The sequence below is a fragment of the Erythrolamprus reginae genome, chromosome 8 (genome assembly GCF_031021105.1).
Source record: "Erythrolamprus reginae isolate rEryReg1 chromosome 8, rEryReg1.hap1, whole genome shotgun sequence".
Taxonomy (NCBI): Eukaryota; Metazoa; Chordata; class Lepidosauria; order Squamata; family Dipsadidae; genus Erythrolamprus; species Erythrolamprus reginae.
The window spans coordinates 57,981,860-58,007,974 of record NC_091957.1 but is presented as its reverse complement, the minus strand read 5'-3'; the positions used below and the strand labels follow the sequence as shown (position 1 = coordinate 58,007,974).

The window sequence follows — 26,115 nt, the reverse complement described above, 5'->3', positions numbered from 1 at the left end:
CCCTCCCAATTGGGGTGTTGCATGGGGGGTGGGGAGCTGAACAAGGTCTCCCCTGGGAGTCCAGGGGGCTGGAGAGAGGCCTCCAGGGGGCTGGTTCCCGATGGCCCACAGGGAGGGTGGGGCTGGGGTGGGGTGGGGGGCTCCCTCGGGCTTCCTGGACCCCCCTTCAATAACAGGAAGGGGGGAAGGAGGGAGGAAGGAAGGACATGAGAAGAGCCATGCTGATTGATAGATAAGTAGGCAGGCAGACAGACACAGAAATGAGAGATGGAGATAGAGAGGATAGAGCGATGGAGAGATAGAGACACATAGAGAGTGATAGATAGATAGATGATAGAAAGAAAGAAAGAAAGATGGTAGATAGATAGATAGATACATAGATAGATACATAGATACATAGATAGATACATAGATAGATAGATACATAGATAGATACATAGATAGATACAGTACATAAATACATAGATACATAGATGGATAACCTAAGAAGAGCCCACTGAGTCCAGTATTCTGTGTCCCACAGTGGCCCCCCAATTGTCCAGGGGGAACTTGAGCAGAAGGCGAAGGCCAAACCCTCCCTTTCCCGTGAGACCCAAGGGAACCCTGCTTGCCTCCATCAACGTAGAGGCATAGGCACATGGACCTCCGTTTCAATAACCAGGTGATGGGCGAGTGGTCCAGCGGGGCTTTCCTTGTCATGCACCTGCTAACACCCCCCTCCCCTTTCACTCCTACCTGCAGCATCTGAGGCTGCTTGGGAGACCCGCCCACTCCCTGAGCTTCCCCTCCAGGGGGAAAAGGGGGGGATTGGGGAAGCAGGCCCAGGAAGGGCTCAGGTGATGCCGATCTAGTTTCCAAGGATGCTCAGCTTCCTCCTCCTCCCCCCCTCCCCCCTGGGCTTGGCAACTATCTCAACCCCGGAAGGAGATCTGCTCCTCACTGACACGTGGCAGCTTTTGGGGAGGGGAGGGAGCCCCCCACCCCACCCATAGAGTAATTAAACCCAATGCCTGGAAGGGCCTTAATAAGAGCCAAGACTTTGTCACGAGGCTCCGTTGAGGCTGAGTTCCTGCAAAAGCGGAGCCTCTCTCGCACTGCTCCCAGGCAGGAAATGAGAAACATAGCCAGAGGTTGGTGATTGGCAGCCCTGGCATCATCATCGCCCCGGGCGTTTTCTGAAGCGCTTGCGAAGGGCAGCAGCAGGTTCTTTTTTTGCAAAATATCCAGAGCGGAATTCACATCAGGAGCAGCAGAGAAATATTCTCTTAGAGGGAGGCCAGGATGGTGGTCGTTTCCCTTGGCCAGAAGTTTTAGATTTTCCACATGTGACTTCTTTTTTTTACTCTACCTCTACTTAGGAACTTAATTCATTTCGTGACCAGGTTCTTAACTAGAAACGTTTGAAAGTAGAAGCAATTTTTCCCATAGGAATCAACGTGAAAGCAAATAATGCGTGCAAACCCATTAGGAAAGAAATAAAAGCTTGGAATTTGGGTGGGAGGAAGAGGAGGAAGAAGAGGAAGAGGAGGACAGTCGCTGCCCAGAGCAAAGGGAGCGGCTTTTTTTCTCTGGGCACTGGCAGAGGTTTATTCCCTCTCCAAGCGCCCAGAGAAAGGAAAATGCTTCGTTCGCTCCAGGCTGCCAAAGCCTCCTTAAGCTCCACCGAAAGGCTTCTCTGGCAGCCCAGAAAAACCCAAGATGGCCAGGATTAAAGGGGGAATGGCAGGAAACTGGCTGGGCCTTCGTGCCGCTCTCAAAGTTCCTGGGAAATTTTTCCAGGCTCAGGTTCTTACGTAGAAAATGGTTCTTAAGAAGAGGCAAAAAAATCTGGCTGGAGAATTCTGGGAGTTGAAGTCCACAAGTCTTAAAGTTGCTAAGTTTGAAGACCTCTGAGCTAAGCAGTCTCAGCTGGCAGGTCCGCGGTGGAGGGCCTTCTCTGTGGTGGCCCCATCTCTTTGGAACCAGCTACCTCCTGAGATCCGGACTGCCCCCACTCTATTGGCCTTCCAGAAAGCTGCAAAGTCTTAGCTTTTCCAGCAGGCCTGCCTGGGGCCGTTGATCGGATGGTACGCCATCAGGATCCAGCCATTAATGATACACATGGTTTTTAAAAAACTGTTGTAATTGTTCTTAATTGTTGGCTTTAAATTGCTTTTAGTGGGCTCTTAATATTACATTGTGTGTTTGGTCTTTCAGTTGTGAGCCGCCTGGAGTCCTTTGAGAGTTAGGGGGGCATATAAATCCAAAAGGAAGGAAGGAAGTGTGATTGGACACACAAGGGATTTGTCTTTGGTGCAGATGCTCTCAGTGTGCATAAAAAAGGCATCGGTCAAGAATCATCAGGTCCAACACTTAATGATTGTCATAGGGGTCAAATAAGCAATCAGGAAACAATATTAATAAACATCTTAAGGATACAAGCAACAAGTTACAGTCATTAGTGGGGGGAAATGGGTGATAGGAATGATGAGAAAAAACTAGTAGTAATAGTAGTGCAGACTTAGTAAAGAGTTTGACAGTGTGGAGGGAATTATTTGATTAGCAGAGGGATGGTGTTTGGAGAAAAACTCTTCTCGTCTCTAATTGTCTTGGTGTGCAGGGCTCTGTAGCGACATTTGGAGGGTGGGAGATGAAACAGTTTATGTCCAAGATGCGAGGGGTCCGTAAACATTTCCACGGCCCTCTGTTTGACTCCTGCAGTGTCCAAGTCCTCAATGGAAAGCAGGTGGGCAGCCGTTGTTGTTTCTGCAGTTTTCAAACAGATGTGGCAGGGTTTGGAAACAGATGCTGACTCTGTATTAGCCACAATTCTCATTAGGATGAGCTTACACACACAACACACGCATATAGACAGAGTTTCTGAATGTGTAATGGAGCTCATACAATAGTTGTGTGGAGTGCAGGTTTTATTGCTAGCTTTTAAAATCTGGTTTTGCGTGTTTGAGAGTGTTTTTCGGCCCTATTCGTTTTGCAGTTTTTAAGTGTCGTAAGCCACCGAGATTTGTTCCACTGAGAGGAGCAGCTGTATAAATCAGAAATCATAACTAAATTTTTCTGGCATTACGGTGCTTCTTGAACAGGAAGAAAACGCCCATGTTTCCGTTCCATGATTCTGTTTCTCTGGCTGGGCGCCCTTCCTGAGTCTCCTCTCCAACTTTCTCCTCTGACCGGCAATTGGCCTTTTGGATGAAAAGCTTTTCCTCCCTTGCACAACACGGGTCTCCCTGGAGACGGGAGGAGAGGATCCAAACTTTCCCGGGGTTTCCAGCATAAAGAACCTGATAGATAGATAGATAGATAGATAGATAGATAGATAGATAGATAGATAGATAGATAGATAGATAGATAGATAGATAGATAGATAGAAAGATAGAGATAGACAGGCAGGCAGGCAGACCGACAGACAGACAGAGAGACAAGAAAGAAAGAAAGAAAGAAAGAAAGAAAGAAGATAGATAGATAGATAGATAGATAGATAGATAGATAGATAGATAGATAGACAGATAGATAAATAGATAGTGACAGACAGACAGACAAGATAGGAAGGAAGGAAGGAAGGTAGATAGGTAGGTAGGTAGATAGATAGATAGATAGATAGATAGATAGATAGATAGATAGATAGATAGATAGACAGAGAAAGAGAGAGAGAGAACAGAGAGACAAAGAATGAGAGAAAGAGAGAGATGGCTCCATCTTATCCCAGCCATATGGATGAATGTTTTATAATTGTGTTACTGCTTTTATTGTTGGCTTTTTTCCCCATACTATTGAAAGGATGAATGTTTTAACCCTGCTGTTCTGTTCGGGTCGTATGCGACCCGAAGCCAAGTTTGAGTCCCTGTAAAAAATTTTCCCTGCATATCTGAAACTTGAAATTTCATGACTTTTCATCATTTCAGGGGTTCTCTCTATGAGAATTTTTTTGGGGGGGTGGGGGGCTTAGTTTTTGCTGAGCAAAAAAAGTTCCTAATGTTATGTTCGGGTCACATACGACCCGGACCGAAAACACTTCATTTGAAGTGCTTATGTTTGGTCAATTTGAAAACTTTTTTCACTTGGAAAGTAGTCTGAACATTTCTGCACACAATGATATGAAAATTGAAATGAAAAAATTAATCCTTATTGGTTTATTTTGCACATAAATGTGCCGCCCCCCCCGTTTTTGTGATTTTTTTTCAATTTATGGATAGTTTTGCTTGCAAAATCCATTCTATTTTACTGGAGTTGGTGTGGGATTGGTAGCTTGAACATTTCTGAATATAAGAAAAATATAAAGGAACTGAAAAAAATGATTCTTACTGGTTTTTTAACATCAGAAATAAGGCCTCCCCCCCCCCTCGGCTGCTTGCAATCATTTTCACTTTTTATTTTTTTATGCTCCAAATCCGAAATATTCTTTAAAATCTTAGGCATTCATTTACTCAATTTAACAATGCTGGTCATCAAAAAATATTTTTGGGGTGGTGGCTAATTGTTTTCTGGGCAAAAAAAAATCATAACTTCAAATCTGTTTCTGTTCGTATATGACAGGACCAAAAATATTTTTTTTAGGTACTTGAATTTAATCTTTTTGAAAACTTTTTCAACTGGAAAACTAGTTTGAACATTTATGAACATAATGATATGAAAATTGAACTGGAAAAATTGAGACTTATATTTTTATTTTGATCAAAAAGCCCCTCCCCCCATCCTTTCTGAATTTCGTGTCAATTTATATTTTTTAAGGCTACAAATCCCTAAGGAATTTTCCCCCAAAAGGTTTGATATACTAAATTGAACATTTCTGAACATGAGAAAAATATAAATGAACTGAAAAAAATGGTTCTTATTGGTTTATTTTTGCCACAAAAGGGCCACCCTCCCCCGGCCTTGCTGTGTGCCATTATTGTCACTGTTTATACATATTTGTCTATAAATATTTGGAATATCCTTTTGAAAATCAACCACATTGTAGCCAGATAACTAATTTTATGAAAGAAATCCATTTTACTAAAAAAAAGTATGTAAGTTTGAAATTAACAGCATAATTTTTATATAAATTGAAATAAATTTATATGCAAAATAAACCAATATGCATCAATTTTTCCAGTTCAATTTTCATATCATTATGTTCAGAAATGTTCAAGCTACAAATCCCACACCAACTTTAGCAAAATAGAATGCATTCTGCTAGCAAAACTATCCATAAAGTAAAGACTATTTCACAAAAACGGGGGGAGGCACATTTATGTGCAAAATAAACCAATAAGGATTAATTTTTTCAGTTCAATTTTCATATCATTGTGTGCAGTAATGTTCAAGCTACCAATCCCACACCAACTTTAGTAAAATAGAATGCATTTTGCAAGCAAAACTATCCATAAATGGAAAAAAAATCACAAAAACGGGGGGGCCAGCACATTTATGTGCAAAATAAACCAATAAGGATTAATTTTTTCATTTCAATTTTCATATCATTGTGTGCAGAAATGTTCAGACTACTTTCCAAGTGAAAAAAGTTTTCAAATTGACCAAACATAAGCACTTCAAATGAAGTGTTTTCTGTCCGGGTCGTATGTGACCCGAACATATCACTAGGAACTTTTTTCGAACAGCATACAAGGGTTAAATTAAGGGTTTTATAACTGTTTTTATTTTTTGTATTGCTTTTTTATTGTTCTATATTGCTGTTAACCATCCAGAGTCCGTCAAGAGTTGGGCAGCATACAAATCACAGCAATACACACATACATACAGTACATACATACATACATACATGTGTTTGCTGAATTTGAAAATTAAGGGAGACTAGGATAGATCTAGTTCGGCCTTGTTCTGGCCTCATCAGCTAGCCATACCCTCACTGGGACTTGAACTTGCAGCCTTTGCCTTGTAAGGCAGAGAATTAACCTCTAGGCTACAGGATCTCATCACTTCAGCTTTGTACTACATGTATGTATGTATGTTTGTATGCACAGTATGTATGTATATGCAGTGATGGGCTCCTACGGGTACGTTCAGGTACGCAGAACTGATAGAAAATTTTTGAATTTTGAATTTCGTTTTTCCTTTCGCAGTAAATGAGGTTGAATGTGTATAATTTTAGAAGAGCTGTGCGTGCGTGTATGTACATACATTTTATATAGTAGATAATATATTTTTTTGTGTGTCTGAGTGTAACATGTATGTACACCTATGGCATATAGACATAGAATTAAAGAGTATATCTTGGATGTTCAGTAATAGTAAACAGAGAGGGAAATTGTATCTCTTGGAAGCGAGGAGAGGCCAGGCACCCTAACCCTTGACCTGAGTGATGTGAAGTTGGCCACCTTTAAGCCGGTCACATGACCTTTAATCCACTCCCATCTGGTCACATGATCATCAAGCCACTCCTGCCTGATCACATGGCCAGCAAGCCACACCCACAAAATAATTGGTAGTAAAAAAAATTGCAGTATTTAAAAATTAAAAAATTAAAATTTCACTGTATTTAAGCTTGGGAAATTGAGGCTTGTTTTCTATGCTCTCTGAGACTTCTGCTCCGGATCTCGCCTGTCTTGGCTGCGACCCACAACTCAGGAGGGGAAGACCAGCGTTATTGAGTCTGTTTATGGATCTCTCGTGATCCCAGCTTCCTTTTTGGCTTCTCCTCCACCCTCTTTCTGGAGAGAAATCCATTGTCTGCTAATGGCTTTAATTTCAGCCTTTAATTTCAGCTTTAATTAAAGTCTGGGGAAAAGGAAGTGGGGATCGTGTTTGCATGATGATTTTGGGGTGGGATCTCCTTTCGTCTTCTTTGAAGACAGGGCTCGGGGAGAGGATAATGGTTCCCAACAGGGATGGCAAAACAGGTGTGAATTTAGGCCAGTGATGGCGAACCTTTTTTCCCTCGGGTGCCGAAAGAGCGTGCATGTGGGCTAAAACCTTAATCAGAGAGAGTAACAATGAAAGAGCTTGCAAGCCAGTAAGAGCTGGGAACATTGTTAGCACTTAGTTAGGGCTGGAAAAAAACTTATTCAGAGCAAGTAGAACAATAGAAAAAAAGACTTTGGGGATGGAAAAACATTCTTCGCAGAGAGTAACAATGAAAGATCCTGCAAGGTAAGAGCTGGGAAGATCATTAGCACCTGGCTAGGGCTGAAAAGAAACTTATTTGGAGCAAGTTGGAGCAATGAAAAAAAACCTGCAAAGACTTAGGGCTTGGAAAACATTCTTTGCAGAGAGTAACAATGAAAGAGCTTGCAAGCTGGGAAGATCATTAGCACCTAGTTAGGGCTGGAAAAAAAGCTTTGAAAAAAGCTACATTCAGAATATAAAGTGCACCCTAATTTTCAGCCTCTTTTAGGGAGGAAAAAGGTGCATCTTATACTCTGAAAAATATGGTAAATCTAAGTGCTGTTGTTACTGATAAGATGACTTGTACAATTGTTGTTTTGGGGCAATCCACCTTTCAGAGTGTTTCATGAAAAATACCTTTTGAGGGTAGCAAGAGTTAAACCATAGCCTTTGCCTTGTAAGGCAGAGAATTAACCTCTAGGCTACAGGATCTCATACCTTCAGCTTTGTATTGTATGTATGTATGTATGTATGTATGTATGTATGTATGTATGTATGTATGTATATGCGGTGATGGACTCCTACAGTCAGGTACGCAGAACTGGTAGAAAAATTTTGAATTTTGAATTTTCTTTTTTCCCCTTCTGGGCTCTGGGTCTGTTTTTCCTATCCCAGTAAATGAGGTTGAATGTGTATTATTATGTGTATAATATATAATGTGAAAGAAACTTAGTTGAGCTCTTCTCCAGAACGAGATTTGCATTCTTTTTATGGAGAAGAGTTGTCTTCAAAAAGCACCTCCCTATTTATCTACATGTGTATTATTTCTGCATTGCCTTTCTGCAACTTTTTCCTCCTGCAGTTTTGCAGAACATGGAAGTGAGACTTTGCTATGCAACCTCTTCTATTTTTTTTAAAAGCTTCCCTGGCCTCGAAAGGCATCCAAAAGGAGCATTTTTTCAGGTGCTTTTCAGCCCCACTTAAGAGTTTTGATGGACGCCACTTTTGATGCAGGGAAAGGGGGGGGGTTGTTTCCCCTAATAGCACCAGGGCTAATTAAGGAGACTCCGTTGGCCTTAATGGCCACCGATGAGCCTTCATTGCAGCATGAAATGGAAGGCTGCACTCTTCGGATCCACATGCAATCAGCCAACTTCCTTTCCTTAAAGGGAAAAACTAAAAAGACGGCGTTTATGGATCGGTGAAAGCATTTATTGTCCCAGAAGTCTGCAATTAGCTGCAGTTTTTTAATGTCTTAGATTTGTATTGGACGCTTTGTTTTTCTATATTTATTCTGTGAGTTGCCCCGAGTTTTCGGAGAAGGGTGACATACAAATCTAATTAATAATAATAATAATAATAATAATAATAATAATAATAATAATAATCATCATCATCATCATCATCCAGCATAGTGATCTCGTTTGCTGTATTGTATTGACATAATAATAATAATAATAATAATAATAATAATAATAATAATGCCCTCATCACCTCGAGGCTCAACTACTGTAATGCTCTCTACATGGGGCTACCTTTGAAAAGTGTTCGGAAACTTCAGATCGTGCAGAATGCAGCTGAGAGAGCCATCGTGGGCTTTCCCAAATATGCCCATGTTACACCAACACTCCGCAGTCTGCATTGGTTGCCAATCCATTTCCGGTCACAATTCAAAGTGTTGGTTATGACCTATAAAGCCCTTCATGGCATCGGACCAGAATATCTCCGGGACCGCCTTCTACCGCACGAATCCCAGCGACCGATTAGGTCCCACAGAGTTGGCCTTCTCCGGGTCCCGTCGAGTAAACAATGTCATCTGGCGGAACCTAGGGGAAGAGCCTTCTCTGTGGTGGCCCCGACTCTCTGGAACCAGCTCCCCCCAGATATCAGAGTTGCCCCCACCCTCCTTGCCTTTCGCAAGCTCCTTAAAACCCACCTCTGTCGTCAGGCATCGGGGAATTGAAATTTTTCCCCCTTCCCCTAGGCTTATAGAATTTATACACGGTATGCTTGTTTGTATGATTGGTCTCTTAAATTGGGGTTTTTTAGATTATTTTTTTAATATTATATTTGTTACATTGTTTTCTTTATTGTTGTTAGCCGCCCCGAGTCTTCGGAGAGGGGCGGCATACAAATCTAATAAGTAAGTAAGTAAGTAAGTAAGTAAGTAAGTAAGTAAGTAAGTAAGTAAGTAAATAAAATACTAATAATAATAATAATAATAATAATAATAATAATAATAATAATAGGATCCACCGGGCTGAATCCCAGCCAGGAGGGACTAAGTGGCTGCTGGAGAGGTTTTCGTTCGGCAACTAAAAACGCCTTTGGGGGTTGATGCTTTCCGAAGGGGCTTCGGGTGTAAGCAAAGTTGCAGCCGAAAGAACCGAGGAGCTGCAGTTTTGAAACTGGCATAGGAGATGTTTTGTCATCATCAGCCACTTCCTGAAGCCTTTCCGCCTTGGTTTTTCTTGTCATGAGCAAGAGAAATGGAGGGTAGGAAAAAAAAAGAAATCATGATTGTTTCCATTTCATATGTTCAGCCTTGCCCGTTTTATTTATTTATTTTTTACAATTTTTATTAGTTTTTTAAAGATAGAAACAAAACACAATAACAACAAAAAACAAAAAAAGAATGTGCAACAAAAGCATGAAACATGAAAACATAATTATAGTTCCATTGTTGTTTCTTCGGGTTCTCCATTTTGCGGTTTAATTTACATTTCCATCAATCTAGTTATAATTTTTTCCCCCACACAGTGTAATATTCTTCTCCCTGTTCGTTCTGTAACTAAAGTAAGTTTACCCCCTTTTATTTTTATTTTATTTATTTATTGCATTTACATGGCGCTCACTCTATATGGACATTTGTGCGCTCTAGTATTTTTTTAATTACCAGATCCTTGGTACGTTTTATTTTTTCCAATTCTGTGCAAAAAAACCAATTGGACCGCTGTGAATACATGATTATCTTGGGCTTAAATTCTAATTCAAAGTTTTATATTCTTTTAACATATTTCGAACCATAATCCAGAATTTTCTTGTTTTATCAATATATTTTTGTAGCTGAGGTCTCCAAAACTGAACACAGTGTTATTCCAAATGTGGTCTCACCAGCGCTCTATACAGCGGGATCACAATCTCCCTCTTCCTGCTTGTGCTACCTCTAGCTATGCAGCCAAGCATTCTACTTGCTTTCCCTACCGCCCAACCCCATTTGGAGACTGTCAGAAATCATGACCGCTAAATCCTTCTCTTCGGAGGTTTTTGCTAGCACAGAACTGCCAATACAATACTCAGATGGAGGATTCCTTTTCCCCAAGTGCATCATTTTACATTTGGAAACATTGAGTGGGGCCAATGTTTCTCAACCATAGCCACTTTAAGAGATGGGGGATTCTGGGAGTTGAAGTCCACCTCTCTTATTAAAGTTGCCAACATTGAAAGCACCAGTCTAGACTTTCCAAAATCTCGTCTGGGGCCTGTTATCTTCCACCCTTCTTGTTTATCTCTAGAATTTTTCCTTGGCTTTTTACTGCTAATACAAATAAGACATTCCGACTAAAATAGCGCCTGTTTATCTCATGGTCAGCTCTGTTCTTTTGCCAGGAGTGGACAGCAGCCAGGGCATTGGCACCTGCCCAAAAATAGGGAAAGAGGATTTTGACTTGTGGTTGGCACGGGGTGGGTCAATCCACTGCTTTTGGGCAAATGCATTATTTTTTTATTTTATTTTATTTGATTTGATTTGATTTGATTATTTGTATGCCGCCCCTCTCCATAGACTCGGGGCGGCTCACAACAGCAATAGAACAATTCATAACAAATCTAATAATTTAAAAACATTTTTAAAACCCCATTATTAATCAGACATACATACAAACATACCATACATAAATCGTATAGGCCCGGGGGAGATATCACAATTTCCCCATGCCTGGCGGCAAAGGTGGGTTTTAAGGAGTTTATTTATTTTATTTATTTATTACTTAGATTTGTATGCCGCCCCTCTCCGAAGACTCGAAGGCAAGGAGGGTGGGGGCAGTTCTAATCTCCGGGGGGAGCTGGTTCCAGAGATTTGGGGCCGCCACAGAGAAGGCTCTTTCCCTGGGTCCCATCAGATGACATTGTTTTGTCAATGGGACCCGGAGAAGGCCAACTCTGGGACCTAACTGGTCGCTGGGATTTGTGCAGCAGAAGGCGGTCCTGGAGATATTCTGGTCCAATGCCATGAAGGGCTTTATAGGTCATAACCAACACTTTGAATTGTGACCGGAAACTGATCGGCAACCAATGCAGACTGCGGAGTGTTGGTGTGACATGGGCATATTTGGGGAAGCCCATGACTGCTCTCGCAGCTGCATTCTGCACGATCTGAAGTTTCCGAACACTTTTCAAAGGTAGCCCCAGGTAGAGAGCGTTACAGTAGTCGAACCTTGAGGTGATGAGGGCATGAGTGACTGTGAGCAGTGAGTCCCGGTCCAGGTAGGGCCGCAACTGGTGCACCAGGCATCGTGCTTCATCCAAGAACAGAGAAAGGAGAAGGGTCACCAGCCGTGTGGCCGAGGGGTTGTGCCTGGCATCTCCACCTTCAGACCACAGAAACCGGTTCCTTTTTCGCTAGATATTATTTTAATTGTAGGCAACAGGGCGTTGTGGTATTGCTGTGTGCTTTGTTGGTTTAACACGGGTTAATCAGAGTGCCTGGCAGAGAACAGGGCATAATTCCTTGCCCGAAGGAAGAACCAGCTGGCGAAACCTGGGAAGAAAAAAGAGCACATGGAGGCAGGGCAATGATAGGCAGATTGTTCAATTTATTTCTTTTCTTTTTAAATATTTTTATTAATTTTCCACTTTTAAAAAAGAAAACACAATAGTAAGTACAGACGAAAATCAAAGAAAATTAAATTAGTAGTATATACAGATATCAGTGTTATATTAGGATTAAAGTCACTATATTTATATTATATTAATTATACACCAATATAATTTGTCTCAAGTATATAAATTAGTACATGCTTTTTTTCCATTAACAAATTAATTTCATATATACTGTACTTCAATGATTTATCATGCAGTCCTCAGAGAGGGGCAGCATAGAAATCCAATAAATAAATAAATAAATAAATAAACAATGCAGGCTATATTGCCCACCCACCCCAAATTGTAAAGTCTAGATTTTATTTATTATAGACTTTAAAATATTTTAAAAAGTAAAAATAATAAAGCATAAAACTGATCAGGAAAGACTTCATGAACTCAATCTGTATAATCTGGAGGACAGAAGGAAAAGGGGGGACATGATGAAAACATTTAAATATGTGAAAAGGTTAAATAAGGTTCAGGAGGGAAGTGTTTTAAATAGGAAAATGAACCCAAGAACAAGGGGAAACAATCTGAGGTTAGCTGGAGGGAAGATCAACATGAGAAAATATTATTTGACTGAAAGAGGGGTAGATGCTTGGAACAAACTTCCAGCAGAGGTGGTTGGTAAATCCACAGTCACTGAATTTAAGCATGCCTGGGATAAACATAGATCCATCCTAAGATACTATCAGGAAATAGTATAAAGGTTGGCCAGGAGGTCTTTTTCTGCCGTCAATCTTCTATGTTTCGATGTGGGTCTAACAAGGCACGTGTCTTCCTTCTGTCCCACCAGGAAAAAACGAAGGTCAGCCAGCCATTGGACTACGAGAATGTGATCAGCCAACGGAAAGCGCAGATCTACAGCGATCCCTTCCGGGACCTGCTCATGTTTCCCATGGAAGATGCCTCCGTAAGTTGCTCTCCATCGCTGTGGGGGGTGTCAGGCAGGTGCTCCCCCCCCCCACACACAGTTCATTTCTGGGAGGCCCTATCCCTATGGGCTGGGGGAAACGGGGCAGTCCTGGGACTAAGTTTATTTACGGGACCGTCTGCTGCCACATAACTCTCCGAGACCAATAAGAGCGCATAGAGTTGGCCTCCTCCAAGTCCCATCGACTAAGCAATGAAAGTTGGCGGGGCCACTGGGGAGGGCCTTCTCTGTGGCTGCCCCGGCTCTATGGAATCAACTCCTCCCCCCTCAAGGTCTCTACTGCTCCCACCCTCCTGGCCTTCCACATGGCCACAAAGACCTGGCTTTGCCAGCAGGCCTGGGGGGCCTGAATTAACAACTATCATGCCCAAATTGTATGAATGTTACATATGTATGCTGACTATTTAGTTTATTATGGATTTTAATCTGGTTTTTATTCTTAGATTGTATATTTGACTTCTTTTTAATTGTTTTTTGTATTTTATATTGTTGTGACCTGAATTAAATGAATGAAGGTCTTTTTCTGCCGTCAATCTTCTACGTTTCCATGTTTTTATAATAGATAGATAGATAGATAGATAGATAGATAGATAGATAGATAGATAGATAGATAGATAGATAGATAGTTGGAGGGAGGGAGGGATGGATGGATGCTTCTGAAAAGCATCCAGCTCAAGCAGGAAGGGAAGACCTCTCCCCAACTTCCCTTCCCCCAAGGGGCCTTCAATCCTCCTGGAATCACCAACCAACTTTCCTTCCAGCTCTCGGTTATCCGTCGCCAGAGGAGGACCCTCCGTTCCTCGGTGCCAGAAGACGCTTTGAAGAAGGCCCAAAGTCTCTTTGTCCAAGAGGTGAGACCTCAACTCCCTTCTTCTGCGTGGGAGGGGGGATGTCAGAACCTAGATTGGGCCGTTGGTCATGGCCAGAAGGGTGGAAGAAGGACCGCTGGCCTTGGGACTAGGAGAGTCTCTCTGAGAGTAAGACCGGTGGTAGCTCGTAAATGAGCTAAATAAATGACGTTAAGTCAGCAGGTTCATCTCTAGTGGGTGGGTGAGGTGGAGAACTTTTCTTTGTCCTGGTTTCTGACAATCTACTTTATTTGCTTTTTTCATAACTACATTAAACTTCCTTCCAACCATTTTCAGCTGGGGGTCTCCAAATAATTGTTAGAGATGAGACCAGAGCAATAGTGGAGGGGGGTTTCCATCCACGGAGTCCTGTTCATTTTCTGTGTAGTCCTTTCCACTTCTGAGCCCCCTGGAAGTGATGTTTGAAATCTCCCATCAACCACCAGCCATCCTGGCTAGAGAAGGATGATGGGAGTTGTAGTCCGCCTCGCGAGAGGAAGCAGCGGCTTTGGCGGGGCAGCTGCCACTCTTCAGCATCTGTAAAAAAGAGGAAGCAAGTCACACGTTTCATTTCTTTAAAAACTCACTTCCTTGCATGACTCTTTCAGGGCCAAACGAAACCCAAACAACCACAATTGTTCTACGTGGCAGCGTTTTTACACCCTGGGGGGCTCATCTTCCCTGTGCTGCTTTTAAAGGCCTTCTGTCCTTTTTGCCTTTTAAGTGACTCTTATGTCTTCGGAGAGGGGCAGCAAACAAATCTAATAAATTGTTGTTGTTATTGTTATTATTATTATTATTATTATTATTATTATTATTATTATTATTATTAAGGCATTCTGTCCTTTTTGCCTTTTAAGTGACTCATGTCTTCGGAGAGGGGTGGCATACAAATCTAATAAATTGTTGTTGTTGCTGCTGTTGTTGTTGTTGTTGTTATTATTATTATTATTATTATTATTATTATTATTATTATTATTATTATTATGCCCCACTGAAGAGCCTTTAAATGCTGGGTAAAATCCTGCGTGGGAAACGGCCCTAAGTCGTTTTTTTTCAGTGCCGTTGTAACTGGTCAATAGATGCCTCCAATTTCCTTGCTGCTCCTCAGGGGATTTGAGCCCCTCCATCTGCCTTTCTCTGCTGCTGCCCTTCGCACAAACTCAATTAACGCCCGGGGTTTAATTTTCTTTTCCAGTGCATTAAAGCCTACAGTTCAGATTGGCACGTCGTGAACTACAAATACGACGACTATTCCGGTGATTTCCGAACGTTGCCGTGGTAAGGCCTCCTTCCTCCCGGGGTGGGTGTTTCTTGCGTGCCCAGGCTTGGAGGGGATCTCACAACGCCTGTGTGTTTTGCCTCGGCCTCTGAGAATCTGAGCGCTTTAATGAAACAATTAAGGGTTTAGTAGAATGTGTGGACCACCCAACAACTGGGCTGGGTGTTGGAGTGGGGGTGTGTGTGTTGGAAATCCTTGGACTGTGTGTTTCTCAAAATCACGACACCCTGTGGGTTGGTTGGACCCCAAGAACAGCCTCCAGGGATCCCTTCTTTGTTAATTATTAGTATCCTGTTTGCTTGCTTTCTAATTATGGTGTAACTGGAGTAAAACCTGTTGTTTTTACTTTAGCAAATCCTTCAGGCCAGAGAAGGTCCCAAGCCACCTCTTTGAAACGGATGAAGACTTTGATAAAGATGAGGTGAGAGGTCACACTAGTGCCATGAGGGTGAACCTAGGGGTGCCACAGGTAGCACGCGGAGCCATATCTGTCGGCATGTGAGCCATTGCCCTCGCTCAGCTCCAACGTGCATGGGTGCATTATCCTCCTGATTTTTGGCTTGCACAGAGGCTCCATGAGGGCGTTTTTGGCTTCCAGGAGCCTCCGGAGGGATGGGGGAGGGTGTTTTTTACCCTCTCTGGGCTCCAGAGAAGCATTTGGAACCTGGGGAGGGGGCGACAGACGAGCTTAGTGGGCCCACCTGAAGTTGGGAAACAGGCCGTTTCCACCCTCCAGAGGGGCAGGGGAAGCTGTTTTCACCCTCCCCAGGCATTGAATTATGGGTATGGGCACTCACACATGCACGATAGCGCACGCACATGTTCTTTTGCCACGCGAAGAAAAAAAGCTTCACCACTGACCTGTGGCATGTGTGCAGCAGTGGGCTGCTAGCAGGAATGCGAAAGTGGGCTCACTGTCGCAGTTTGTGAGTGCTAGCAGGGGCACCCGTGTTTTGGCGAGGTTTTTTTGCTTCTGCGCATGCTGAAACATGGGCGTACATGTGGCACCGTGCGCGGATTTGCTTCCTACACAGGTGCACAAGCAAAATTGCGCTGGTCCCGCTGGGGGGAAAAAGCTACATTTAGCGTAATGGTACACCCAAATTATCAGCCTGTTTTAGGGCGGAAAAGGGTGTGCCTTATACTCTGAAAATATTATTATTATTATTATTATTATTATTATTATTATTATTATTATTTATTATTATTATTATTATTATTATTATTATTATTATTATTATTATTTATTAGATTTGTATGCAGCCCCTCTCCGAAGACTCGGGGCAGCTCACACCAACAATAAATAATATACAACAAATCCAATAATTAAAAAATATGGCTAAAACCCCCTATTATTAAAAAACAGACAATACTACTCAATCATAACGAGTCTATGGAGAGGGGCGGCATACAAATCTAATAAATGAATGAATGAATGAATGAATGAATGCCAAAGGGATACGTCAAAGAGATACGGTGCTTTGGTGTTGAACCAGAGAAGTAATGTGTGTTTTGTGGGTTTGCTTTTGATTAAAAACTGTTTCTTGTCACTTTTACGTGGAGAGCTTGAACTCCCAGCAGCCCTTCTCCCCTTGCAATGGGTTTGTCTCTTCTGTCTCCCAGGACGCTTCCTCGCTCTGCTCCCAGAAGGGTGGGGTCATCCGACAAGGCTGGCTGTACAAGGCCAACGTCAACAGCACCATCACAGTGACCATGAAAGTAAGAGGGGGGCGCTGGGGTTTCCTTTTTTGCAGGATAAAGAGGAAAAAGGGGGTCTGGGAATGTAAGAGCGGAGTGACCCTTGTTTACCAAGGTTGTGCACACGCAGAAACGTTTAGATTGAGATTAGTTGTGAATAAGTACTCAGCCACACTCAGATATGCTAATTTGAATTCAAGTTTCCTTTGGGAAATAACATGTACATATATATATATATGCAAGGCAGAATCCCCAGGATCAAATCCCAGTAAAGGGTATGGCTAGCTGATGAGGCCAGAACAAGGCCGAACTAGATCTATCCTAGTCTCCCTTAACTTTAAAAATTCAGCAAAAACATGTGATCCATACCGAACGTAGTTTGTTGGCTATGAATAAATTAGCTGCCTTGAAATGGCCCTGGGTTGGGCCTAGAGGCCAAAAGGAGCTGTGACGTTCCTTCAATATACCAGGGTGATCCGACATAGAAAACATATAGCCCCTCCCTGGTACAGAGCTGAAGGGATCAGGTCTGGTGGCCTAGAGGTTAATTCTCTGCCTTACAAGGCAGAAGCTGCCGGATCAAATCCCAGTAAGAGTGTGGCTAGCTGATGAGGCCAGAACAAGGCCGAAATGGTGCCATCCTAGTCTCCCTTAATTTTAAAATTTCAGCAAAAAACATGTGATACATAGATTTTCACGGGTACAGGTATGACGGTCTCGGCATATTCGGGTTTCTTCCCATGTAGGATTTAGAGATTTCTGGTGACAAATTCATATAGTTTTATATACATACATACATACATATATATAATTATATAATTCGTTTTTTAAAAACAAAAACAAAACACAATGACAACAAAAAACAAACAAGAATATGCAGCAAAAACATTGAACATGAAAACATATTTGTTTTCTGTTTCTTTGGTTTCTCCATTTTGGGTTTAATTTACATTTATCCTATTTCTCACTTTCCATCAGTCCAATTATAAAATTTATCTCACACCGTATAATATTCTTCTTCCTGTTTGTTCTGTAGCTCTAAAGTAAGTTTGCTCCATTTTACACATTCTAGTATTTTCTTTCTTTGTATGTTCTGTTTCTTTAAACTGTTTTTCTTTTCTCTCTATTTTTAATATGTAGAAACTTAATAAAGATTATTTTTTTAAAAAAGAACTGTCCCATGCACACGAACCGGTAGCGACGGGTTTTAGAACTCACTACTGAACTGTTCCTCATCATTCCTATCACCCACTTCCTCCCATGTTGACTGTATGACTGTAACTTGTTGCTTATATCCGAAGATTTTTATTAATATTGCTTCTTCATTGCTTATTTGACCTCTATGACAATCATTAAGTGTCGTACCACATGATTCTTGACAAATGTATATCTTATTTTATGTACGCTGAGAGCATCTGCACCAAGACAAATTCCTTGTGTGTCCAATCACACTTGGCCAATAAAATTCTATTCTATTCTTTCTTTATTTTATTTTATTTATTCATTTGTCCAATACACAAATACATAGGAAGAAAAATAGACATGTGATAATATAAAAGAGGGTGAAAGTGGGCTTAGAGGAGAGGATATATGAAAGGAAGAGAATATATAAGATAGGTGAAAGAAAGGAAAGACAATTGGACAGGGGACGAAAGGCACTCCAGTGCACTTATGTACGCCCCTTACTGGCCTCTTAGGAACCTGGAGAGGTCAATCGTGGAGAGTCTAAGGGAGAAGTGTTGGGGGTTAGGGGTTGACACAATTGAGTCCGGCAATGAGTTCCATGCTTCGATAACTCGATTGTTGAAATCATACTTTTTACAGTCAAGTTTGGAGTGGTTCGTATTAAGTTTGAATCTGTTGCGTGCTCTTGTGTTGTTGCGGTTGAAGCTGAAGTAGTCATTGACTGGTAGGACGTTGCAGCATATGATCTTGTGGGCAATACTCAAATCGTGTTTTAGGCGCCGTAGTTCTAGGCTTTCTAGGCCCAGGATTGTAAGTCTATTCTATTCTATTCTACCTCGAGCAGAACCGAGCAGAATTCATATCGAAAGATCAGCCATGTCCTGCAGTGAATTTCATTTCTCCGTTTTCTTCGTAGGTGTTCAAGCGAAGGTTCTTCTACCTGACCCAACTTCCAGACAGCTCTTACATCCTCAATTCCTACAAAGATGAGAAGATTTCCAAAGAATCCAAAGGCTGCATCTTCTTGGATTCTTGCATAGACGTTGTGCAGGTAAGGACTTGCAAAGGGTTTGCTAGAGGTTTTTGTAACGCCAGGGGCAGATTCGTGCTAGGGAGGATCTGCTATGGATCCGCTCTGCCTGACTGCCTCCTGTCAGTCAATTTATTTCTCCTCTTTGCCACGTGAATCTCCGTGGAAGCCGTTCCAGGAGGAAAGGCAGGAGGCTCTCTTGCAGTAGAATAAGGCGTTCACATCCAATCACAACTTTTTGGGTTTTTTCATAGTAATATAAATTGATAGTAATGTAAACTGAGACCCCATTTGGAATAATACTGTGTCCAGTTCTGGAGGCCTCCCCTACAAAAAGAGATGGATCAAATTGAAGGGGTCCAAAGACGGGCTACAAAAAGGGTGGAAGGTCTCAAGCCTAAAACTGACCAGGAAAGACTTCATGAACTCCATCTGTCTAGTCTGGAGGACAGAAGGGAAAGGGGGGACAGGATCAAAACATTGAAATATGTTAAAAGGTTAAATAAGGTTCAAGAGGGAAGTGTTTTTAATAGGAAAGTGAACACAAGAACAAGGGGGCACAATCTGAAGTTAGTTGGGGGAAAGATCAGAAGCCATGTGGAAAAATATTATTTGACGGAAAGAATAGTAGATGCTTGGAGCAAACTTCCAGCAGACGTGGTTGGTAAATCCACAGGAACTGAATGTAAACATGCCTAGGATAAACATAAATCCATCCTAAGATAAAATACATAAAATAGTATAAGGGCAGACTAGATGGACCATGAGGTCTTTTTCTGCTGTCAATCTTCTATGTTATGTTTCTAAGTGCCCCAAGATGCGCCGAAATGCCTTTGAGCTGAAGATGCTGGATAAGTACAGCCACTACCTGGCTGCAGAGACGGAGGCGGAGATGGGCGACTGGCTGGCCACTCTGCGGAAGGTCATCCAGGCCAACGTGGAGGGCTTGGGGCCGGAGAAGAAGGAGGCAGCAGACTTCATGCCTGGTGAGGACCTGCGATGGAGACAGGCCTTGATGCAACCACACACACAAACACACACAATACATTAAGCCATCATTTGAAAACACAGTTCTACAGCATAGTCACATAGATAAACCAGAAATAGAGGAGAGTAATCGGAGAGAGATTAAAAGAGATTAAAGAGATTATAGAAAATAGTATAAGGGCAGACTAGATGAACCATGAGGTCTTTTTCTGCCGTCAGACTTCTATGTTTCTATGTAAAAAGATGCTTCTGGCTCCCTCTTGTGGCTAACATCAACACTACCTCTTAAAGCTATAGTGTTATAATTCATTTAAACATGCACTGATAGTTTGTTTATATATTGCCAAACCCAACCAGTTATGTACATAGTACTAACAACCACCACCACCCACACACAGAGTAGGGAGGGGGATGGTGGTAGATGGATCTCTTGACAGATCCAAGGCACCGTTGCTGGTTTAGATCTCATCCTTTTTGTACACATGTTTTATTTCCAACACAAACGCCCCAAAGCTTAAGACAAGCTTTTCTCAAGATCCTTTTAAGTTCAGCAAAGTCACCATGTCGAAAAAACAGTAGAGTTTCCCCTCCCGGATTTCAAGTTCAGGTTTCCTTCGGCATCACCCCACCCCACAAACACACAAACACACACACACACCCCGCCTCTTTGGGGATTGTGTTGCTGGGCTGCATCCCAAGCAGGTTGGATAAGAGAGCAGGGCGGAGCTGAAGGGAAAAGGCCCAGGTGGCCACGTGGCATCTGTGAGTGGCTGGATTGGTGGCCCTGCTGGTGGGGTGGGACCTTCCTGGCCGGCCCCCCCGCCCTTCATCCCAGCCTCCCTGGTCCTCAAGAGGAAACCAACACCTGTGCTGGCCAGGTGCTTCTGCCACATCTGCTTTGTGTGTCTTGGCAGATGATGAGTCCAGCAGCCACGGAAAGTTGGAGAACATCTTGGAAAGCTTAGGAAGGAGCCTGCACCCAGAGCTGATGAAGGTAACTTTGGCTTTTTCTGCCGGGGAAACAGCTGGAAAGGGCCAATGTTGGACCTGCCCGTCTCACTCCTTGCAAAACTCTTCCTGACTGCGTATTTCAGCAGCGAGAGCTAAACCCAAGGTCTGTTTTAAGCTGCAAGGAGAGAGAATCGTTTCTTCTTCTTCTTCTTTTTAAATAATCTTTATTCAAATTCGCAACAATTTGAAAACTTATTTATGCCGCCAGACTTGGGGTCATTAGATCCCAGCCTCTGGCCACTGAATGTTTAGTACACTTATGGCTTTGTACTTGAATGAAATAATGGTTTTTGATGTTATAATGTTTTTAAACTAACTACCTATATTAACTGGACCCAATTGTATTATTGTACACTGTTTTATTATTGATATGTTGTGAGCCGGCCTGAGGGGTGGCATACAAATCCAATAGATAGATAGATAGATAGATAGATAGATAGATAGATAGATAGATAGATAGATAGATAGATAGATAGATAGATAGATAGATAGATAGATAGATAAAATTAAAAAGCAGACGGAAAAGGAATGGAAATATAGGAAAAGCCAAAAGGTAGAAAAGAAAGAAAAAAATTAAAGAGAAAAGAAATAGATATTTCAACTATCTAGTTAACATTTCAGTAACAAATGACATATGGTTTCAATTCCCAAAGTGGATGTATACTACCTCTTACTGTTAATTGTTTAAAGTGTATTTTTTTGGTTAGGTTTAGTTTGTATATATGATATTTAACAATTATGAGCTGCTCTGAGTCCTTGGAGTGGGGCAGCATAAAAATCTAATAAATTTTTTAAAAAAATTAATGTGTTTTTGTGTTAACAGAGAGTCATTTGAAATTTGGTTTGTAGGATTTGAGGTGAGAGTAATAGATGCTTGGAACTAACTTCCAGCAGACATGGTTGGTCAATCCACAGGAACTGAATGTAAACCTGCCTGGGATAAACATAGATCCATCCTACGATCAAATACAGGAAATAGTATAAGGGCAGACTAGATGGACCAGGAGGTCTTCTTCTGCCGTCAGTCTTCTCTGTTTCTGTGATCTGAAGAGAGTCTTCCGCCCTCGTCTGCTCTCTTTCAGTACGGCCGAGAAACGGAGCAGCTTAGCAAACTCAGCCGCAGCGAAGGCCGGCAGAACCTCTTCTCCTTCGATCCAGAAGTGCAGGTAATGGGGTAGGGGGAGATGGAATGAAAAGGAAGGGGGGAGGGAGGGGGGGAGGGAGGGAGGGAAGGAAGGAAGGAGATGGAATAAAAAGAAAGAGAAAGGAAGGAAATGGAATGAAAAGGAAGGAAGGAAGAAGATGCAATGAAAATGTGAAGGAAGGAGATGGAATGAAAAGAAAGGGGAAGGAAGGAAGAAAGGAAGGAAAAAGATGGATTGAAAAGAAAGGAAGGAAGGAAGGAAATGGAAGGAAAAGGATGGAAGGATGGAAGAAGATGCAATGAAAATGTGAAGGAAGGAAGGAAGGAGATAGAATGAAAAGAAAGAGGAAGGAAGGAAGGAGATGGAATGAAAAGGAAGGAGGGATGGAAGAAGATGCAATGAAAAGGTGAAGGAAGGAAGGAGAAGCAAAGAGGGAGGGAAGGAGGAAGGAAGGAAAAGGAAAGTAGCAAGGAAGGAGAAGTAGAAGCAGAGGGAGAGGGGAGGAAAAGGAAGGAAATATGAGCCCTGTGTCCTTCCTTTCCAAACACCATAATCGCCAAAGCTTCCTTTGACCACTCTCCACCTTCGCCTTTCTCTCTTCTAGAGGCTCGATTTCTCCGGACTTGAGGTGGACAGCCAAGCCTTTGAAGAAAGGGGCCGGCCACGCTTCCTGCTCAACTGCCACACATTGACCTTCAACCTCCTGGCCCATCTGAATGACAGCTCCAAGGAGCCCCCTTCCAACGTAGGCGGCCACCCATATATGTTTTTGTTGCCAGAGATTTCTCCAAATTTTTATTTACTCTCCCAAATGGTTTCTCCATCCTTACAACGTGTCATAAGAACCTAAGTCACGTCCAGGTAGATCAGGCCCCGGGCTATCTAGTCCAGCAGATGTTCTCCTAGTAGCCAATCAACAGCATATCAAAGTCCACCAGTCTTCTAGAAGAGGAGTCTCCAACCATGGCAGCTTTAAGACTTGTGGACTTCCATTCCCAGCTGGCCGAGGAATTCTGGGAGTTGAAGTCCTCCAAGCTTAAAGCTGCCAAAGTTGGAGACCCCTACGATGCCCCCTGCCAGGCATTGACTATATGCCAACAAGTCATTGTTGACTCAACACGTAGATGTTCATCCAGGTGATCTGTCCCCAACTTGGTCCTTCAAATCTTCCAATGCACTCATCACTGTTGCGCCTAAGGTCCCTCCACCTGTCTAGCGATCCTTTTCTCCTCTTTCCTTCCACCTTTCCCAGCAAAACAGCCTTCTTCACCGAGCTGGGTCTTCACATCATGTGTCCACTTGAGTCTGGTCAACCCTGCCTTGATGTTCTCAGGAGCCTCTTCCGATGCCAAAGTTCAAAGCAACCCCTTGTTTTCCTTTAAAATCCAACATTTCCTTTGGTAGAACGTCTGATTGAGGTCAACCATAGGATCCTCTTTTGTCTTCCCAGGTCGAGCCATTCTTCCTCAGTCTGGCTCTCTTCGACCTGAAAAACTCTTGCAAGGTCTCAGCAGATTTCCACGTGGACTTAAATCCTGGCCCCGTGCGGGAGATGCTGCACAACTCTTTTGACCAACAGCCTGGAAACAGCCCCATCCACAGCCGATCCTTCCAAGGCCTGGACGAGTCCGACTTGCGCTACATAAAGCAGGTGAGTCCACCCGACCTCAGAAGGAAATAGGTAGCTGGATTAACTGCCCCCACCCTCCTTGCCTTTCGTAAACTCCTTAAAACCCACCTCTGCCGTCAGGCATGGGGGAACTGAGATAACTTCCCCAGGCCTATACTGTTTATGTATGGTATGTTTTGTGCATGTTTTTTAAATTATGGGTTATGGGTTTTTAGTTTTAATTATTAGATTTGTATTATATATTGTTTATATATTGTTTTCTAGTACTGTTGTGAGCCGCCCCGAGTCTACGGAGAGGGGCGGCATACAAATTAAATAAGTAAGTAAGTAAGTAAGTAAATAAATAAATAAATAAATAAAATTAAACCTATCAGGGAGCAGTGTGCTATTTAGTTCTCTGAAGTTAACTTCATGCCAGAGGAAAATCTTCTAGCAGAACCCAAGATTAAACCACAGATTTATTCTTGCTCCCCAATGACCGGTCTGTGTTTGGGCCGGTCATAGGTGGCATTTGATGGTTCTCCCAACTACTCAAAATTTCCACAACCGGTTCTCCAGAACTGACCAGAACCTGCTGAAACCCACCTCTGAATGACATCCTATTGCAAAGCCAGGACAAGATTGCTTCTTACAGACACTTGTTCACCCGATTAAATAGTAGGAATCAGATTGCGAATTATACCCTGATACACAGGATAGATGTCCATCAAAGTATTTTACAACTCAGCAGCTTTGTAGGTGAGCACCGCCACCTGTTGGGAGCCCTTTTGTCCTTACTTAAGAGAGAGTTGGTTGAAGTTGGAATTCTCTCTCAGGTAAGGACAGACTCAACTGGATTAAAATATTTTTTGTGCCGGCCTGAGCTTCTAGCTGAGACACAAACAGTGGTCTTCACATTGTCTTGTCCATCTCTAGACATTTCTAGACATTGAGACTCTAGAAAAAGTGCAGAGAAGAGCGACAATGATGACTAGGGGATTGGAGGCGAAAAAAATATGAAGAACGGTTGCAAGAACTGGGCATGGCTAGTTTAATGAAAAGAAGGACCAGGGGAGCCATAAAAGCAGCCTTCCAATATCTCAGGGGTTGCCACAAAGAAGAAGGAGTCAAGCTATTCTCTAAAGAAAAAGAAATAAAGGAAGGAAGGAAGGAAGGAAGGAAGGAAGGACCAGGGGAGACATGATAGCAGCCTTCCAATATCTCAGGGGTTGCCACAAAGAAGAGGGAGTCAGGCTATTCTCCAAAGCCCCTGAGGGTAGAACAAGAAGCAATGGGTGGAAACTAAACAAGGAGAAAAGCAACTTAGAACTAAGGAGGGATTTCCTGACAGTCAGAACGGTTGATCAGTGGAACAGAAGTTGCCTCCACAAGTTGTGGTTGCTCCAACAATGGGTTTCCTGTGTAAGCAGGGGGTTGGGCTAGAAGACCTCCAAGGTCCCTTCCAACTCTGTTGTTATTATTATTATTATCTTTAGGGGCTTTGTAGGGTCTGATGTTCTGTTTCTCTTTTTACACCAAGGGGGTCTTCTCGGTGACCGACCCACATCCGGAAATTTTTCTCGTTGCCCGGGTGGAGAAGGTGCTTCAAGGGAGCATTGCCCACAGCGTAGAGCCGTACGTCAAGAATTCAGATCCTGCAAAGGTACATCTATTTCATGGCATGGACAACGTGCTTTGGGATGAAAGAAGGCAATGCATGTGTTAACGTATGCGCAGATTGTTCCTTGTTTGTCAAGGTTGTACACAGACAGAAACTTTTAGATTGAGATTAGTTGTGAGTAACTACTCATCCACACACAGATACATTAACTTGAATTAAAGTTTGAGAAATAACATATTGAAATAAACAATCTAAATCTATATTTTATAATAAGGGTTTTTAGTTGTTTTATTAAATTGGATTTTTACATGTTGTTTTTTATCATTGTTGTTAGCCGCCCCGCGTCTGCGGAGAGGGGCGGAATACAAATCCAATAAATAAATAAATAAATAAACAAATAAACAAATAAATAAATAAATAAATAAATAAATAAAAAATCAGAATAACAATCCACATATTACCAATTACATAGTCTTTCTTACTAGTAGTCTTTGTCATAATCAACAAAGATATCAAGCCTAAACACATTTTAGCTGAGATACATAACTACAATACAGAGACATTGCAGAGTAGCAGTGAGTAGCCAGAGGATGACTCAAGAGAAATAAGCTATAAACTCTAGCACTCACTTGTGGCAGTTCACAATATTGCAGTCAACATATTACCAACCCAACAGTTGTGGACAGAGTCCTAACAGAGGACCTCCCATCCTCTAAAGCAGAGGCCTTCAAACTTGGCAACTTTAAGACTTGTGGACTTCAACTCCCATAGCTGGCTGGAGAATTCTGGGAGTTGAAGTCCATAAGTCTTAAAGTTGACAAGTTTGAGGACCCCTGCTCTAAAGCTCCTCCAGTTTGCATTACA

At 42.3% G+C, this 26,115-nt stretch overlaps 1 protein-coding gene across 1 annotated transcript in view; it reads left to right on the top strand.

Annotated features, from left to right (window-relative positions):
* The window catches only part of DOCK11 (dedicator of cytokinesis 11), an 86,420-nt gene that overhangs the window by 401 nt on the left and 59,904 nt on the right, over positions 1-26,115 (top strand). The window contains exons 2-13 of the mRNA XM_070760033.1: positions 12,698-12,814; positions 13,597-13,686; positions 14,882-14,964; positions 15,317-15,386; positions 16,589-16,684; positions 18,765-18,899; positions 19,687-19,864; positions 20,780-20,859; positions 21,959-22,042; positions 22,626-22,766; positions 23,472-23,672; positions 25,171-25,293. Coding sequence (XP_070616134.1) covers positions 12,698-12,814; positions 13,597-13,686; positions 14,882-14,964; positions 15,317-15,386; positions 16,589-16,684; positions 18,765-18,899; positions 19,687-19,864; positions 20,780-20,859; positions 21,959-22,042; positions 22,626-22,766; positions 23,472-23,672; positions 25,171-25,293 — 1,398 coding nt within the window. The remainder of the gene's footprint in view (positions 1-12,697; positions 12,815-13,596; positions 13,687-14,881; positions 14,965-15,316; positions 15,387-16,588; positions 16,685-18,764; positions 18,900-19,686; positions 19,865-20,779; positions 20,860-21,958; positions 22,043-22,625; positions 22,767-23,471; positions 23,673-25,170; positions 25,294-26,115) is intronic.